The 18,475-nt window shown below is 45.3% G+C and overlaps 1 protein-coding gene across 7 annotated transcripts in view; it reads left to right on the top strand.

Annotated features, from left to right (window-relative positions):
* The window catches only part of RHBDD1 (rhomboid domain containing 1), a 122,321-nt gene that overhangs the window by 63,655 nt on the left and 40,191 nt on the right, over positions 1-18,475 (top strand). For 5 of the 7 annotated variants that reach the window (XM_066279469.1, XM_066279466.1, XM_066279465.1 and 2 more), the window contains 3 exons: positions 2,942-2,998; positions 11,012-11,155; positions 15,340-15,427. In XM_066279469.1, the coding sequence (XP_066135566.1) occupies positions 2,942-2,998; positions 11,012-11,155; positions 15,340-15,427 (289 nt within the window). The remainder of the gene's footprint in view (positions 1-2,941; positions 2,999-11,011; positions 11,156-15,339; positions 15,428-18,475) is intronic. The other 2 variants (XM_066279470.1, XM_066279467.1) reach the window with 1 other exon arrangement.

Here is an 18,475-nt window from a genome sequence, read left to right as displayed (position 1 = left end):
AGGGCCAGTATTTTAAAGCATTCAGTGACCGCTAAGTCCTTGGCTGGAGAGAGATTTTCATGCATGGCCAAACCAAGTCTGTTACTACTTAAAGCTTAGCTCCTGCTTTTTAAAAAAATTATTATTTTTTGTTTCCTTCAAATGAATTCCCAATGAAAATACTCTTCTCTTATTTAGAAATAAATTTATGAATTTTTTTAGACCTCAATTTAAAATCTATACTGGTTATGACTTTTAAGGACAGTATTTGGCAAACACTTGTTTTATAGACCATGTGAGTTTCGATATTTCATCTTTTATTCATGGGAAACCTTCTGAGACTATTTTACCTTTTCTTGAACCACAAATAATTTGTTTTCACAGTTTGTGCCGAGGACTGGTAGCCTTGAGAACCATATAATATTCATGATATTAGAGGGCTTTCTGGGCACCATCCTGCTGCCTCTCTTAGCTGAATGTGTTCGCTTCCGGACGAGTTCTGCAGCCTGGGTGGCTTCTGAGAATGTCCCCTTTTCCTCTATTCTCTCATTCCTGGGTTTCCAGTGTGTGTGCTTGGAGGAGGCGATGGGAGCTTCATTTATTGAAAATGTCCAGTTCTATTATATATTTGATACAACTTAATAATGGAAATCTAGTAATGAGCTTTGTTGCCCAAATATTGCTGAGAGGAAAAAAAAATGAATCTCAGGACTTTAATGTTTTGTTTCATTTTTCTGTGTGTCTAAAGATTAAGTGGTTACTAAAGCTTCCTTCAGACATTACAGAATGCAGGCAAGTATTTTGTGTTTCAAGGTGATTTCCCTCGCAATTATAGTATTTAAACTCGCAGCTTTCCTTTTTAAAACCTTGCCTTTTTTTCTGAGGATGCTCATTTTTTACATCACTCTGTTTTCAAAGGAATATATTAGAAAATAAAAGTTGTGTGGAAATCCCAGGTTCAATTCCCAGCCAGGGCACACAAGAGAAAATGCCCAGTTGCTTCTCCAGCCTTCCCCTTCTCCTTTCTCTCCATCTCTCTCTTCCCCTCCTGCAGCCGAGGCTCCACCGGAGCAAAGTTGGCCTGGGCGCTGAAGACGGCTCCATGGCCTCAGTCTCAGGCGCTAGAATGTCTCTGGCAGCAACAGAGCAATGCCCCGGATGGGCAGAGCATTGCCCCCTGGTGGGCATGCCCGGTGGATCTGGGTCAGGCGCATGCAGGAGTCTGTCTCTCTACCTCCCTGCTTCTCACTTCAGAAAAAAAAAAAAAAAAGGAAAGAAAATAAAAGTTGAAACAGATATTCAGTGCTATTTACAAATAGCCTGCCATCTCTGTGCCTTTTTTCCTGGTAAAGCTGGAGAGAGGTCTAGACTGATCTGGGTGCTGGGGGGACATGGAACCCTGTGGAGCATAAGCAGGCATGGGCAGGCTGCTGTCTGATTACCCTGGAAGGGGAGCATCCCTTCTCAGGTGTGCCCCGTGACTCTGCCCTCTCTCCCTTCAGCAGTGCGGAATTGCCTGTCCTACTGCCCTTTTCAGGACAAGGAAGGGGACAGTCCTTTAGGAAGGGGAAGGAGCATGGCTTTCCTCTAGTCTTGTTGGGGGCAAGGTCTCTCTACAGCCAGAGCATTTCTACTTGTACAGAGGTCTCAAAGCCCAAGCTTGGTACCTTGGAAAGCAAAGACCATCAACAGGCTTCTTTAAAGAACTCCAGGGAAAATAAGTCAGGCTTTCATTGTCCTCAGTGTGTTCTAGGGCTAGCCCCAAATAAAAAAGAGGTTATTTTAACAATTGTTTGGAAATCATTTGAAATGACCTTGGACTTTGTTATAAAGAACCTCCTAATTGGAAAGATTGGCAGTTAAAGCCTTATGGTTATTCTATTCCATTGGTCCACGTGTCTGTCTTTATGTCAGTATCCTACTGTTTTGATTACTATAGCTTTGTCATATAGTTTGAAATTAGGAAGTGTTAGGATGGCTGTTATCAAAAAAGACAAGTTGATGAGGATTTGGAGAAAAGGGAACCCTGGCACCCCGTTGGAGGGTATGTAAGTTGATACAAGCCATTGTAGAAGAAGAGTATGGAGGTTCTTTAAAAAATTAAGAATAGAACTACAATCTGATCCAGCAATTCTACCTCGGAGTATATATCCCAGGGAAACGAGATCAGGATCTCAAAGAGCTGTCTGCCCTGTCGCGTTCATCACCGAGCTATTCACAACAGCCAAGTGTCTGCTGATGGGTGAATGGATAGAGAAAGTGTGAGACATATATGTAGATAGATAGATATAGACATCTACCTCATTTACATATATGAGATATATATATATATATATGCACACAGTTATATAAATATACATGCACAATGATGTAAGTACACACAATGGAATATTACTCAGCCGTAAAATGAAGGAAATCCTATTTGCATCAAAATAGATGAACCTGGACAACATTACACGAAGTGAAATAAGCCAAGCAGAGAAAGACAAATACTGCATGATCTTACTTGGTATGTGGAATCTAAAAACGTTGAACCCATAGAACCAGAGAGTAGAACAGCGGCAGCCAGAGGCCAGGGGATGTGGGGAAATGCTGACCAAAGGGTACACACTTCTAGTTAGAAGACGAGTGGGTTCTGAGTATCTAATTACAGTAAGTATCGTGACTGTAGTTAATACTGTGTTATATACTTGAAATTTGCTGAGAGCGTAGGCCTTAAGAATTCTTGCACATACACAGAATATGGCCACTGGGAAGTGATGGACGTGTTAATCAACTTGATTGTGACAATCATTTACTAATGTGTATGTATATTAAATCATCACATGGACAGTCCTTAAAAAAAAATCACATTGCACCACCTAAATATATACAATTTTTCATTTGTCAGTTACACCTCAATAAAACTGGGGGTAGAAAGCCTTATGCCTACTATAAAAATGTTTCTTTTCTTCATATTTAGGCGTTTTTTCCTCCAATGTTGGTTACCCAGGACAGCAACAGTACTTTAACAATTCAGGTAAGCACTCTATTTAATAAATTTTAACTGAATTTAAAAGATGACAGTGTTTGCCATTGTAGAGCCACTTTAAGGTAATGCTTGTTCATGTTGCTGTAGAGTAATTCACACGTTCGTTCTGTAACCGTGTCTCTACCATGCCTGAAGGCTGGATGGAGGGGCAGCCCAGGAGTCTTTGTGGGTGAGCCCAGACCAGGCAAGGAGGTAACAGTGACATGAAGATACTGTATGATCAGTGTGAGGTCTCTCAGCCGTGACAGGACTTACACTATACCCAGGGCTCTTTATTCTCCCCAGAAGAACGTACCACGACACTCGTCTCATACACAGATGGCCCTAGTCCACCCCAGCTGCAGACTGAGGAGGAACCCTGCTTATCTTGAGATAGGCGTTTCTCTAACAGCTCAGATCATGTGACTTCTAGATGTCTGTGTAAGTAGGTAGAAAGTACATTTCCCCATGGACAAGATGCTCGCATGTATAGATGCAACTTAATTTTGGGACCCAAATTTTGAAAAAAAAAAAAGTACTACATAAAGTTATTGAACTCAAGTTTTATTCATCATAAAATTCATACAACCCCTCATTACAGTCAACACTCCCATCCATTAGCTTGTCCTCATGAGTGTCTGATGACGAATCACTGTCTTCAACAATGAGCACAAAAACAAGCGCAAAAACGTGGGAAATGCAAGTAAAAAAACTACAACTACCGTATAAGACGCAAACAGTTTTTAGACCCCAAAATTTTCGAAAAAAAAATGTGTCTTCTACATGGGGGAATATGATACTTCGGTTATAGCACAGAAGCTGTTTCAGGTTCCAGCCTTTGAGGGTTTCCCTGTAATGTCCCAGACCAGGGCCGTCAGCCGGTCTTAGAGCGCCCAGAGGCCACGGAAGCACTGGGTGTCGTGCCCGTTGGAAATCGCTGTAGCTTTAATCTGGGGCCTTCAGTATTCTACATAAAGGGCCAGGTAGCTGATGTTCTAGATTCTAAGGGCCGCACTGGCCATATGCTCTCTGTCACAACTAGTCTCTGTAGCATGAAAGCAGGCATGTAGCTGTGTTGCAATATAATCTTATTTACAAAAGTCGGGAGTGGGTTGATTTCGGACCACAAGTTTCTGCTTTCTGATCCCTGGCTTATTGCCTTCATCTCTCTCCTCATTATAGTCCTGTTTTGTTCTTGTTGTTTTATTTTTTGTTGCTGTTGTTTTTTTTTTTAAATCATGAACATAGTTACAATAGCTGTCTTGATGTCCCTGACTACTAATTCTGTTCTCTCTATATCATATTTTTTGCATTTGTTTCATTAGATTGATTTTTCTCCCAGTTGTGGGTCACAGTTTTTGCGTATCTAGTAAGATGTGATTGGATGCTGGACAGCACATTTTTTGTGGTAGTGAGTGCTAGAGTTTATCTTCCTGAAGGAAGATAAACAAAGCCCGTTCGGGGCTTTGTTCTGGCACCCAGGTGAGTTCCTTGATGATTAGGTTGATCTTTCTGGGGCTTGGGGTATAGTGAAAGTCACTTTTATTTTCGGGTTAATTCTACATGACTCCTGAGGCGTTACTTTTCTAGGATCTCTCCTGACCGCCCGTTGGTCAGCAGGGACCCGGCTCCTGCTGGCTGGACTGCGAACTGTCTCCCAGCCCTGCCCAAGGTCGGGGGACGGCTCCGCTTGCAGCTCTCGGTCCCCCTTTGCCTCCTCTGGAGGAATTTCACGGAGCTCACGTGGCTTGCTATTTGCCGGGCCCCAGGGCACTCCATGCAGATTTGCAGGGCTTTCCCCTACAGGTCGTTTTCTCCTCCCGGGCACCCTGCCCTGCAGGTTCCCACAGTGCAGGGAGCAGAGCGGCTGCTGGGCTCCCTCCCCTGCTCCCACCGTCTGGGAAGTGCCCAGGCGCACTGCCTCGACTTCCCTCCTCTTCAGGATCAGAATCCTGGACCGCCTGTCACACAGCGCCTGACCACACCTGTTTCCGGCGTTCTCTCCGGTCTCCTCCGTGATTGTGGCGGAGGGCCAGTTCAGGGCCATCTCCCTGCTGCAGAGGGGGCCGTCCAGTCCAGAAACTGGACGGAGCTGACTCGGCACCCAGCCTGGGGGGCAGCAGAGGGACTGCAGTTCCTGGAGGCCACGTGGAGGGGCGCTGGCTCTTGATCAACGAGCGGACGTTAAGGAGAGCAACAGCAGAGAAGGGCTTGCGAGGCCTTTATGAAAAGGCCTGTTTGGAATTATCCAGAATGTGCCAGGGTGTTGCCAAAGGATTTAATCAGGAGAGGGATGCAACTGGAGTTCCATTCAAGCGATGTATTTAATGTCGTTCTGAAGACTGCGATCATGCGTGTCAGTTCTGGCTGTCTGTGAATGACCTGAGGAGCTCTCATAATACGGCCACGCCTCGAATTCATCCCAGACCCACTAAGTCTCGGCAGGGATGGAGCTAGGGACTTGGACACTTTTTAAAAATGATTATTAAAAAGCTTCCTACGTGATTCTAATAGGATCAGTAACAGGAATCATAGGCTTACCTGATTTCTCCCTTCCTGTTGACTTTATTCTCTGCACTATTCTCTGATTGGGGTTACCTGTGCTTGGGGACCACAGAAGTGAAGACTGTCGCTGCCCCCAAAAGAGGCCTCCCTTTTCGGCTTCCAGAGGGGGTGTTGTGTATGGTTAAAGTCCTAGCAGTGCGGCCCTGGTGCAGCAGAGGCGCGGCCGCTGCACAGTGCAGCTCACACCTCTGTCCGGGGGCTCACCTGAAGGGGGGGTGCAGTGGTCGGTTGCCGCCACAGCTGATGAATACAGTTGACCCTTGAGCAACAGGTGTGGACTGCGCAGGTCCCCTGCTATGTGGACTTTCTTCAGTAAATATGTACAGTGCTATCGGGCAGTCCCCGGGTTACGAACGAGACAGGTTCTGTACGTTCTTCTTAACTTGAATTTGTACATAAGTTGGAACAGGTCCATTTACCTATTCAGTGCAACTTAGATGTCCGTCTTACCAGAGTGTTTATTTTTACCTTTCTGTGCGTATGAATACTTACACATTTCAAATCGGCAGACCCCGTCTCATCCATGATCCGGGGACTGCCAGTCGATGTATTTTCTCTTTGTTAATATTTTCTTAATAACATTTTCTTTTCTCCAACTTAGTTTATTATAAGAAGACAGTATATAACATCCAAAATATCTGTTCATCAACTGTTGTTGTTAGCAGTAAAACTTCCGGTCAGCAGTAGGCGATTAGTAGTTAAGATTTTGGGGAGTCAGAAGTTATATGCAGTTTTTTGGCTGCATGGACAGAGGTGTCAGTACTCCTAATGCCAGCGTTGTTCAAGGGTCCACTGTAGAGTCATTTGGAAGAGCACTGGGTCCTGTAGGTTGTGTGTATGGAGAACAGTCTCTACAGACTTCGGTACAATAGGGCTCTATTGGCCTATGTGACTAGGAAGGACTGGGTTGGAGTGGAAGACCACCTTGGACCTCCTCCCCAGGGGGATTTCTCCCTTCCTGTTGACTTTATTCTCGGCACTAGACTGGGGACCTATCCTCTGACGCCTTGAAGTTGCTAGAGGACAAGGGCTTCTCTGCTGGTTCATTATTTTTTCATTCCCAAAAGGAACAGGGATGTTCTTCTGGACAGAAATAAAAATAAGAGCATGTCTGTGCACTGACCTTGCTTAAACCATCACAGATGACCTCGTCCTGATGGCTTGTGTGACAGCTCGGAAACAGGTTTAGGAACGGTAAGTGATTTGGCTGAAGTGACACAGGTTGTTGGTAATAGAACGAGGACTAAAAAACGCAGGCCACTGATTCCTGGTCCCCACTTCTTCTGTTGGATGAGGATGTGAGCTGCCTTTCTGCTGAGTTAATGTTACAAAACAGGGCAGTTCCCTTTACTGTCTTTTCTCCCTTTTTCATTGCACTTACTAAAAAAAAAAAAAAAAATGGGGCTGCTTCTTTCTTGCTTCAGGTGGACGAGGCTTAAGCACAGCAGACACACAAGCTAGGGAATTAAAGGCAAAAATAAAAGCGCATCTGCCTTTCTTCTTATCCCCAGCAAGATTACTGTATTTCTGTTCCTTCCCCTCAAGTGACGGCATTTCTTCAAAGGCAGGTCCTCAGGAGGCCAGGTGGCCATGCCAGTGGTCATCGAGGGAACTTTTATGAGAGCGTATGTATCTCTTACAAGTCGTGATTTATTCTTACTATGGCCATTCTTAGCTGGAAAAGTCTTTATAGGTCAGAGAACCTCATGAATGTTTAAAAAGCTGCTACCAATTTTTTCTAATCTTGGTGGTGTTTCTTGATCTCTTTTGCCATGAAGTCCTGGTATGTGTATAAGGAACAGATGGAGGAGTAGTTAATAGAATAATGATAACCAGAATTTCTCTTACTATAGAGCCAAAGTATATAGCTACAAAAGAATATTAAACTGGTGTTCATCGCAGGATGTAATTTAAACTTATTTATCTTAAGTGTTTGATTGTTAGGTTTTTCCAGCCATGTTTATGATGAAGATTTTAAAATATCTGATTGGGCCAGCAGAACAGCTGCAGAAAATTTTTGGTCCTAGGAGACCCGTTCTCATTAAAATAGATACGGGATTTTTGGTCTTGATGATTTATGACTGATGATATAGAACCTTTAACCACAAGAATCTTTTTGATTTAAGGCACTAAAACTTTCTCTTTCTCCCCATGTTTTGTCTGACAAGTACCAAATTAGATTTTATAGTATTCAGATGTTTAGAGTTGTAGACTTCATTTCATTAAAGCTGAGTTACTACTTTTTTGTTTTAAAGAAATTACCTGAAGAAAAATGTTTTGTTTTGTTTTTATATCAAGAAAATGTTGCCTCAAATTATAGCGCACTTACCTAGAAATTAACCCTCTGTAGATGTACATGGTGTTTCTGGTGTCTGTACAACCCAGGATCCGGAGCTTGGGGGTTATTTGGGACTTTGCATTAGCTGAGCATGTCCGAGGGAATAGGTGGAAGTGCTGCTTAGACCGTCCGGAACAGAACAACTTTTCCACAGGGCTTTGAAAGTGGCAATAAGCCGTATGGGAAAGGGCCCAAGATTGCATTTTTTGTTGCAATAAAATAATTGGCCCTCTTGGGGAATTGGACAGTCTCTCTATGCAGGGATTGCTGAAGCATTCCATGATATTCATTGACTTATCCATGAATATTCTATTATATTTCAGAATGTTTGAGCCTCTGTTTTGTTCTTTGTGAAGTAGTAGATATATTGTGTTCTGTCCACTTGTCCTTGCACAGAAGTTGTCGGGTGTGTCTGCAATATAAAAGCAAGACAGGGAGCTGTGCCACAGTCGCCTTTACTCTCAGGAAATGAAACTGGCAGGTGGCTGTTCCCCACAGCAATGGAAGCTGAACTTTTCTGATGGTTCTGTTGAGTAGAAGCCAGTGAGGAAGGGCAGCCATATTTGAAATTGTGCCCAGATCCAACTTCAGCTCCAAACCATTGTGAGGATTTGGGAAATTTACTAATATCTGTCTCCTGTTATAAATATCATAATGTTCATTCTGACATCGGACCACATGTGAGAGAGAAGGTGGACATTGGGTCATTGGAGGTAGTTAGTAAATTTTAACTAATTTTTATTGCATTAGAAGCAAAGCTTGTTCAGAATTAGCACCCCCCAACAAATCCTGAACAATTCTATTTAATTTTTGTCTAAATCATTCATTTTGTTACTTTCAAGGACATTCAGTAAAATAGTACCAAGACAGAAGAGTATAGTATTACTCAGTACGAGTAGACAAGGGCTCTCACTAGACATTTCTCTAGAGAAGGTACACAGAGGTCAGTAAACACATGGATAGACGCTTCACATCATTAGTTATCAAAGCTGTAGTGAGATACCACTTAACACCCACTAGGATAGCTATAATTAAAAAGTGTTGGTGAGGATGTGGAGAATTCTGAACTCATAGAAGTTGCTGTGTGAATGTAAAATGGTGCGACCACTTTGGAAAACATTCTGACAGTCTCAAGTAGTTAAACGGAACTACCGTAGCAATTCCACGCCTAGGTATGTACCCAAGAGAAATGAAAACATATATCTACACAAAAACTTGTACACAGATGTTTATAGCGGCATTATTCACAATAGTTAAAAATTGGAAATAACCCAGATGTCTACCAACTGATGAATGAATAAACCAAATGTGCTATGTGCATATGATGGAATATTATTGGGATAATAGATAAGGAATGAAGTACTGGTTCAATATGGCTACAATATGGGTGAACCTTGAAGACATTATGCCAAGTGCAATAAACCAGGCACAACATACCACATATTATATGATTTAATTTACATAATTGTCCAGAATAGGAATAGTTACAGAAAAGGAAAGCTGATTGGTGGGTGGTTCCTTAGGGCTGCAGAGGTGAGTGGGGTGTGAGAGCCGAAGCCGACAGGTTTCTTTTGGGGGGTGATAAAAATGTCCTAAAATTGATTGTGGTGATGATGATGGCACGACTCTATGAATAGACTAAAAGCCATTAAATTATACATTTTAAATCAGTGAATTGTATGGGATGTCAGTTACATCTCGATAAGCTGCTATAAAAACATAACCATAGACACAAATAGTCTACATGACAAATATCTTTATAACCACATGTAATTACATTAGAATGTCAGCTGAAACTAGATTAGTGTGTTTTATTGTCCTTTCATTGTTTATATGAAAATAAAGACTTTCAGAGTGCCTGAAAATTCTCATGGAAGATAGTTACACTTTCCTTCCCAATCTTGTATATCAGGAAAGCATTTTATTCCTAACCAGCACAAAAGTAAATTTTAAAATAACTTCAGGACCAATTTTCAAAACTTCTGAATATGAAGTCAGTTTACCAGATTCTACCTTACAGTGTTCCCTTTTTGGCTTGATTGTGAGGGTTTTTTTTTCTATAGTCTTATTAAAGCAATAAGAAGCTTAAAACCAGGTGTGTACTGTGATGTTGGTTGATATGGTAACGTATGACACAAGACTCATAGCAAAGGGTAGGAATTCTCATCAGCAACATAAAGCATATAAATTAAACATCTGAAACACCCTCTTCAACGTGTATAAAAGAAGGTTTAAGAAAATTAAAAAGACTAAACTTCTCTCCTATTACACCAGAATAAGACTGGTAAATTTTTATGGGGGAAAAAACAAACAAAACTCTTCCAAGATAATTCTATGAAAGTGGGTGATTAAAGAAAATGCAAGGCATAAACTCAAACTGACTTGGAAGAAATGCTGGAAATACTGTACCTTGCAAAACTGAACTTTATAATCGACCTTTGTTAATGTGGTATCAAAGTTTGGTACTTAAGCATTATTTAATGAAAAGGTTGTCTCTTCTCTCACTTCAGCTAGTAACCAATGTCTGAAAAGTACTATTAATAGAAACTAGGACCTCAGATATGGAATTAGAATTACAGGGACATTGGTGTGTATATCTGAGCGTGCTTACCACTGCCCGGAGTGTCATACTCAGCACAGAGATCCTGTAGTGTGTGCATTAAGCATGGGTCTGCCTCCCATTACTTGGAGTCACTGGGTGGTAAGACGTTACTATCATCTTCACCATTACCTTGACTCCAGGCAGGACTTCACTGGAAATACTCCGAGTATTAAACAGCTCTAAGCTGAAAGAATTCATCTCTATGCCATTAGCCCATTCGGGTTGCCTCTGCAGTCCCACTGCCTGCCCTCTCAGTGAGTGTCCTCTTCCTCTTCAGCACAGGCGGACTTGCTCACATCCGGCCCCATGTTGAGATCCGTTGGGTACCACAGTGGCCAGACAGTCATCGCCCACCCTAGTGGAGGAATTCCTCACTTGTCATCTTTGCTTATTTCACGGATTATTACTGTCCTCAAAATAATGACGTGAATTGTCTTACTGTCTTTGCTTACAACATGGGAAGGACGGAAAGAGCGGCGTCTGACCGTGTTCTATAACGTGTCCCTTGTGCCTGCAGGCTACCCCGCCTACCCGGATCACTACGCCTACGGCAGGCCGGCTTACCAGGAGGACGGGCCCAGGAACTACGATGCGTACACGGCCGGCCTGAGCGAGGAGGAACAGCTGGAGCGAGCGCTGAGAGCCAGCCTCTGGGACCGCGGTAAGGATTGCACGCCTTTCACTCTTTTATTTTAATTTTTTATTTAATTTTATTTTTGTGACAGAGACAGAGAGAGGAACATATAGGGACAGACAGACAGGAAGGGAGAGAGATGAGAGGCATCAATTCTTCATGGCAGCACCTTAGTTGTTCACTGATTACTTTCTCATATGTGTCTTGATGGAGGGGTTACAGCAGACAGAGTGACCCCTTGCTCGAGCCAGCGACCTTGGGTCCAAGCTGGTGATCTTTGCTCAAACCAGATGAGCCCGTGCTCAAGCCGGCGACCTCAGGGTCTTGAACCTGGGTCCTCTGCATCCCAGTCCAACGCTCTATCCACTGCCTGGTCAGGTGCTTTTCACTTATTTTAAAGCACACCTCACATGGCGAGGTGGTCTGAAAAAGGACTCTTTGTAGAAAATCAAACTTTAAATAGTTTATGAAAAGGATATGTAGATGTGAAAATGTGTGCACATTGTGGTTACAAAGAAGGGGGTGCCCGATTCCCAGCAACCTGAGCTCCTCAGGTGCCAGACTGGGTCAGCACTGTGAACGTGCTTCTTTTAATAGGCCTGCTGCACTCAGTGCTCTGGCGTTAAAGTCAAGAATCTTAAACAGAAATCCCTTACGTGCGTGAGAAACGTGGTTTACTTTGGAATTCGTATCTGCAAACCAGGCTCTATGTCACTCTGTCCGTATTGTCCATAAATCCTTCCAGAGAATCCTTTGGACATGATAACAGTGCAAACCCAGGGTTCCACCCAGACCTCTTGAATCCCCATCTGCTCTCTCTCTGGGCAGAGTCTAGGAATCTGTGTGTTTAACTGGCTCTCCAGAAGATCCGTGCACAGACTAATACAGAACACCACTGCGTGTATTTAGCCCTCTTTGTTCCGGGTTTGGCTTATGAATTTGGGTGTTCCTGTTCTTATTGCTGTAGGAGTGACTAAAAATCATCTATTCGTGCAGGAAGCATGAATTAAGATCCTATTGCTTCATGTACTGTGTTAGGGCCAATAGTGAATACAGAGAGGGGAAAGACAGATCTGCTCTCAAAAGATTCATAGTCTCTTGTAGTGGGCCCTGCTAGATACTGTGACGCACAGGGAATCCTGGCCCAGGTGCCTCAGGGCGGCTTAGGCTCCCTGTGCCCCAGGTGCCTCAGGGTGGCTTAGGCTAAGTGCCCGAAGGAAGCGAGGGAGTAGTTAACTACAGCTGTTGGAGTTTCACGGAGGAGGTGACGTTTGAATCGGATCTTCAAGAATGTGTAGCGTTTGCAGAGCTGTGGAAGGGCCTTCTAGACAGGAGTTAGTATCTACACAGACACAGAAGTAAGAGGTGCAGTCAGCTCGCCCTCGTTTTTATCGGAGCTTCAAGAGAAGAAGGGGAAGAAGAGAGGGACGTGAGCTGGGGCCTGAACGCAGGTGCTGGGATGCAGTAGGCGAGGTGGGAAGTGCACCAGCATCTGAAATGCCAGTGAATGTGGCTGAGTTCTGCGTGGGGAATAAGGGGATCCGAGCTGTGTGTCACGAATCTGGCAGCAGACATTCCGCAAACAAGGACTGAGCACGTGTGGGAGGTACCGGGCGTTGTGCTGGATGTTCGGGGCACATAAATGATTCCAACTTGGTGTCTTACTTTAAAGAACATGCTCTTGGCAGCAGGACTGTATGGAAGTGGGGAATGACCGCGAGAGGGGAGACAAGTCGGAAGACAGCCACAGTCCAAACAAGTCCTGAAAGCTTAAATTAGGGTGGTGGTGGGGGAAGTGGACAGGAAGAGACAAAGGAATGTGGCTCAGGTGAAACGTATCAGAACGATGGTGTATCAGTTGGCTAACACTGTGTAACAAGCCACTGCAACACATGTGGCTTAAAACAATGAACACTTCTTCTTGCTCTTGAGTGTGCGAGTCAGCTGAGCCAGGCTTATATGATCTTGGCTGGTATGCTGCGGTGACTTCAGTGGTGGGCCGGTGCTGGCTGCTACCGATGGCCTCGTGTCCATACCTGATTGACTACTGTCTTAGGCGATGGCTGGGATTAGGCAGCACCCCGCTCCTTATCCGGCAGGCTTGCCCAGGCCCGTTTCCAAGGCCCCAGGGCAAGGGCTCCAGGAGAGTGTGGAAACAAGCCACTAATCTGGTGCATCATCAGTTCCACTGGATCTTGTTGCTGAAATAAGTCAAGACCAGTCCAGATTCATGGCATAGGGAACTAGACCCCACCTCTTCCTGGGCGGAGCTGCAGAGTCATACTGCAGGGATCCTGTGCAAAAGGAGAGGTGCAGAATTTCGGCCATTTCTGTGGTCAGTACATCACATGTGGTCAGAGGGCTGCCGTAGCAGTCACCAGAGGCGTGCCTTTGCCGTGGGACCCTGCACTCGGGCAGTAGGGCCCCAGAGCCCGCCTTTTAACAAGGTCTCATAGTCACTCCTAGGTGAGATATGATACATTACAGACCAAGTAGATTAGGACAAAGCTACTCAGTGTTGACTTTGAACAAAACTTTATGTAGGACCACGAAAGGATGGCTCAAGGGAATTTTTTGAAGCGATGGATCTGTTCTGGATTGTTGTGGTAGATGCACAGCTCTGCATTTGCCAAAACTCAGGTAACTGCACCACGAAGAGCAAATTTTACCATAAAGAAATTTCAAAAGGGGGTAAATAAAAATGAACAGGAAGCCCGGTGACGTAGCAGATGGTCTTACAAAGATCATCAGAGCTCAGAGATCGTGAGGAGGTTGTTGAGAAACAGGACATTCGCACGGTGATAGAGCAGCACCTCTCCGTGGACATGCTAGGAGCGAAGGGAAAATGTACCTTTACAACAGAGCGGTTTGGCTGTCACCACCTGACCCACTGATCAGGCCGAGCAATATTATTAGTGGGAGACTACGGCATTGTGTGTCTCCTGAGGCAATGCAAGATGAGGAATGCAGCGTCATCTAGGCATATTCTTGCTAAAAATGTTTACTGACTCTTAATTAAGTCGTCAAATGTAAGTGTCAGTATGCAGGAAGTAAGGGAATAGAGGGACAAGCTGACTAATACTAATACCATGGAGAAATAACCAGACCACACGTGGGATTTCTACAATTCAATGAGACTAGTCTCCGGGGGGGGGGGGAGGGGGCGGTCGTGTCATAAAAAAGCAGGATGTGGTTTTATATTAAAAAAGCGAATGTAACATGAGAACCTTGAAAAACTGGCTATAAAAGGCATTTTTTTTGAGAAAGCTGGGAAATTTTTGTTTTTGGACTAGATATTCGATGTTATTAGGGAAATAACCTAACTTTCTTTGATGTGACAGTGGTATTGTGGTTGAGTCCTTTATTCTTGGGAGGTACGCACTCAAGTATTTAGAAGCAAAATAACACGGTGTCTGTAACCTGTGCACAAAGGTCAGCCAGAACGACTCTCCTCTCCTGTCTTGCCTTTCTCCCTTCCTCCCTTCCTCCCCCCTCCCTCCACAAGTTCCAGATAGATTTGGGGTGTTCTGCTGACTACACCCCTAAGATCCTGAATGACACTGGTTTACAGACGATTCACATTAGCTCTGCAATCAAGAAACCAATTTATTAGACTGATGCTTTCCAAATGTGTGTGACCGCAGAACTTTATTTTCAGTGAGTGATTTTAAGAGCATCCGGACCTAGTTCCAAGGACACTGATGGAAGGAGACTTCCTGGGGTGCGTGGTGCCCTAATGAGTAACAGCAGAGCTTTGAAAATCGTTTACTGTATGTTAATTTCAGTGTTGTTTTCCTTGAGACACTCGTGATTTTCTTGTTAAGAATGAGGCGTCTTAAAAAGACTTGTATTATATCCTAACCTTTTTTCCTATGGAAAAATATTTGGTTTGAGTTTATTCTATAAAATTCTGACCATAGAGTACATACTCTTTTGTACCTTACTTTTTCTTGCAATATTATGTTGTAATTATATTTTCACAGCACTAAATTTTGAACATATAGCTCCTACATATATTTTCTTAGATTTATACCTAAGTATTTCTTTTCTTTTTTTTTTTCTTTTTGGACAGAGAACCATGAAATGTTATAAATAGTACTTGTCAAAAAGTTCTATATTTGTTGAGATTATTATATACTTTTCCTTCTTTGATCTGTTGACATACTAAATCATTTTGATTCTCAAAGGCTGAAGCAGGTTTGTATCTCCAGGATGCATGTCACCTGGTTGTGACATTTTATGGCCCATCCTGGTGCAAATGCCATATGTACCTGAGACTGCGTATCCCGCTCTAGCTGGGTATGTATTCTACAGATGATAATTAAATTAACTCAGCTGCCGAGGCTCCATTGGAGCAGAGATGGCCCGGGCGCTGGGGATGGCTCCTTGGCCTCTGCCCCAGGCACTAGAGTGGCTCTGGTCGCGGCAGAGCGATGCCCCGGAGGGGCAGAGCATCGCCCCCTGGTGGGCAGAGCTTCGCCCCTGGTGGGTGTGCCAGGTGGATCCCGGTCGGGTGCATGCGGGATTCTGTCTGACTGTCTCTCCCCGTTTCCAGCTTCGGAAAAATACCCCCCCCCAAAAAAAATTAACTCAGCTGCTAGTGTCGCTCAACTCCTCTGTGTCATACTGACCGCCTGTCCACTTGCCCCATTGAATATGTGAGTACTTTTACTCACGTGGAATTCCTGTGAGTGATATTGCACGCTTATCGTTGCTCTGGGCACCCTCAGTACACCGAAGTCCTCAGACTCCTCTGGAGTTCTGGACTTGGGTGGGGGCTGACCTACCGGAGAGTTCTGCCCAGTGGGTGCTTGAACTGAATTCCAGTCTTTTCTCTGCCCTGGAACTTGGCCGGCGGGGTTCTCTGTTCCACCCTGTTGTTCCCCGGGGGTTCACACTGCTTGCTGTTTCTGGTTACCCTTGAATCAGGTGGTGGGGGGCAAAATCAGAGTGGGATACGCTCTGATTTTTTTTCCCATTCAATATTTATATTCCCTTCCTAGATAGAGTAAGCTAAAGTTGTTTTTTAATTAATTATAATTGACATACAATATTATATTAGTTTCAGGTGTACAACAAAGTGAATGAACAGTAAGCCTTCATCTTAAGCAATCACTGTGTCCCTGGGTTTGGAAATGTGGCTTCCCAGTGTCCCTGCCCGCCCCCCGTTGGCAGACTGGGGGGCTGTGTTGTCCCTGCCCCCCCAGGTTGGCAGACTGGGGGGCTGTGTTGTCCCTGCCCCCCCGTTGACAGACTGGGGGGCTGTGTTGTCCCCACCCCCCCCAGGTTGGCAGACTGGGGGGCTGTGTTGTCCCTGCCCCCCCCCGGTCCCTGTCCCCCTCCCCGTTGGCCGACTGGGGGCTGTGTTGTCCCTGCCCCCCCCGGTTGGCAGACTGGGGGGCTGTATTGTCCCTGCCCCCCCAGGTTGGCAGACTGGGGGGCTGTGTTGTCCCTGCCCCCCCAGGTTGGCAGACTGGAGGGCTGTGTTGTCCCTGCCCCCCCAGGTTGGCAGACTGGGGGGCTGTGTTGTCTCTGCCCCCCCAGGTTGGCAGACTGGGGGGCTGTTTTGTCCCTGCCCCCCCAGGTTGGCAGACTGGGGGGCTGTGTTGTCTCTGCCCCCCCCAGGTTGGCAGACTGGGGGGCTGTGTTGTCCCTGCCCTCCCCGTTGGCAGACTGGGGGGCTGTGTTGTCCCTGTCCCCCCCAGGTTGGCAGACTGGGGGCTGTGTTGTCCCTGCCCCCCCCAGGTTGGCAGACTGGGGGGCTGTGTTGTCCCTGCCCCCCCCCAGGTTGGCAGACTGGGGGCTGTGTTGTCCCTGCCCCCCCCAGGTTGGCAGACTGGGGGCTGTGTTGTCCCTGCCCCCCCCCAGGTTGGCAGACTGGGGGCTGTCTGTTGCACCTTGCTCCCAGCGGGTAAGGATTTCCCTCCATAGGGGCGGGAGAAGGTCTAGGCAGCCTTTGATACAGACCTCTCTTGCCTTTGATACAGACTTCTCCTGCACAGGCTGCAGTCCCCTCCCCAGGAATGACAAAGGCCACTTTCTCTGGACTCTCACCTCTTTCTTTTGTGAGGACCTGTTAGGGTCCTGAAGGGAGCTGACGTGGGTGTGAATTCCGTGATGCTGCAGCCCCAGTGTGTGCTGTTACACGGCAGCCCCAGTGTGTGCTGTCACACGGCAGCCCCAGTGTGTGCTGTCACACGGCAGCCCCAGTGTGTGCTGTCACACGGCAGCCCCAGTGTGTGCTGTCACACGGCAGCCCCAGTGTGTGCTGTTACACAGTCTGTGACCACACGTGCTCTCCTGCCAGCTCCCACATCAGCAGCTAACAGTTCGAGCTGAAATCTTTGTGTTCATGTCCGGGGAGTCTGTCCTAGGTAAGCACGGCCTCCAGTCGCGTGTTGGACGTCTGTGTAGTTGGGTGCCCTACCTACGTCCCCACTGGGACGGGTCCAGAGAAAGTGACTAGTGTGCAGATTCTCCAGCATTCGTGTGCATTTCGAGGATGGGAGCGATGCTTTCCCCAGCTTTCTCCATCTTAAGTGGAAGCTGAAAGCAGTGGGTCTTAAATCTCTCATTCCTAGTACATTTATTTACTAGGTTTGTTGGTTTGTTTACTAAAGGTCTTTTTCTCATGAAGTAGGTAGATCTACAGTCATTTTTTAAAGGCTGAGTAAATGCTTAATTCTTTCTCTTTGATTCCTGGTTTCAGGGTAAGAAGTTCCTGTACTAGGCCACCAACAATATTTAGATCTCAAAGGGCCAACAAATAGAAATTCACTTGGTAGAATTCCAGCTTAGCAAGAAACACCAGGACCAATTAGTTTCAAATTGTTCTTTAGTTAAATACATCAGAAGAGCAAATGAAAGAATCAAGGTGGTACCTTTTTAACCTCAGAATTGGCTGTTGTCATATTTCTTAACAGTGGCTGGCCCTAAGTACAAGGCCTAAGGTTCATGCTGGGACTAGTAATCCCAAAGTAGCCTCTGTAGGAGAAATATTGAAATCCCTGTTATTGCAAGGGGCTCGCACGCTATGACTATTGACAGAAATCTTGTCTCGTTCCGTTGGCGGTCTTGGCTTTTATAAACGAGCCCAAGAGGCAGCTGATACCACAATAATAGAAAAAATTTGGAAAAGGGCCATCTCTTTCTTTGAGTAAAAAGGCAGATGCCAGCTAGGAACATTATTAGCTCACTGCTCTTTCCTCCCCTCCCCCACATCCTTCCGTGTATAATATGTGTTTGTTTTTTTTGTGTGTGTGTGTTTTTTTAATAGCCTGCCACCAAGTTCAGCTGGCGTCTGGGTACAAAGCGGTGTCTTTTTCAACTTCTCTCTGCCAGCCCGGA

The sequence above is a fragment of the Saccopteryx bilineata genome, chromosome 5 (genome assembly GCF_036850765.1).
Source record: "Saccopteryx bilineata isolate mSacBil1 chromosome 5, mSacBil1_pri_phased_curated, whole genome shotgun sequence".
Classification (NCBI taxonomy): domain Eukaryota; kingdom Metazoa; phylum Chordata; class Mammalia; order Chiroptera; family Emballonuridae; genus Saccopteryx; species Saccopteryx bilineata.
Note: the sequence above shows the minus strand (reverse complement) of the source record. Positions and strands in the feature narration are given on the sequence as shown.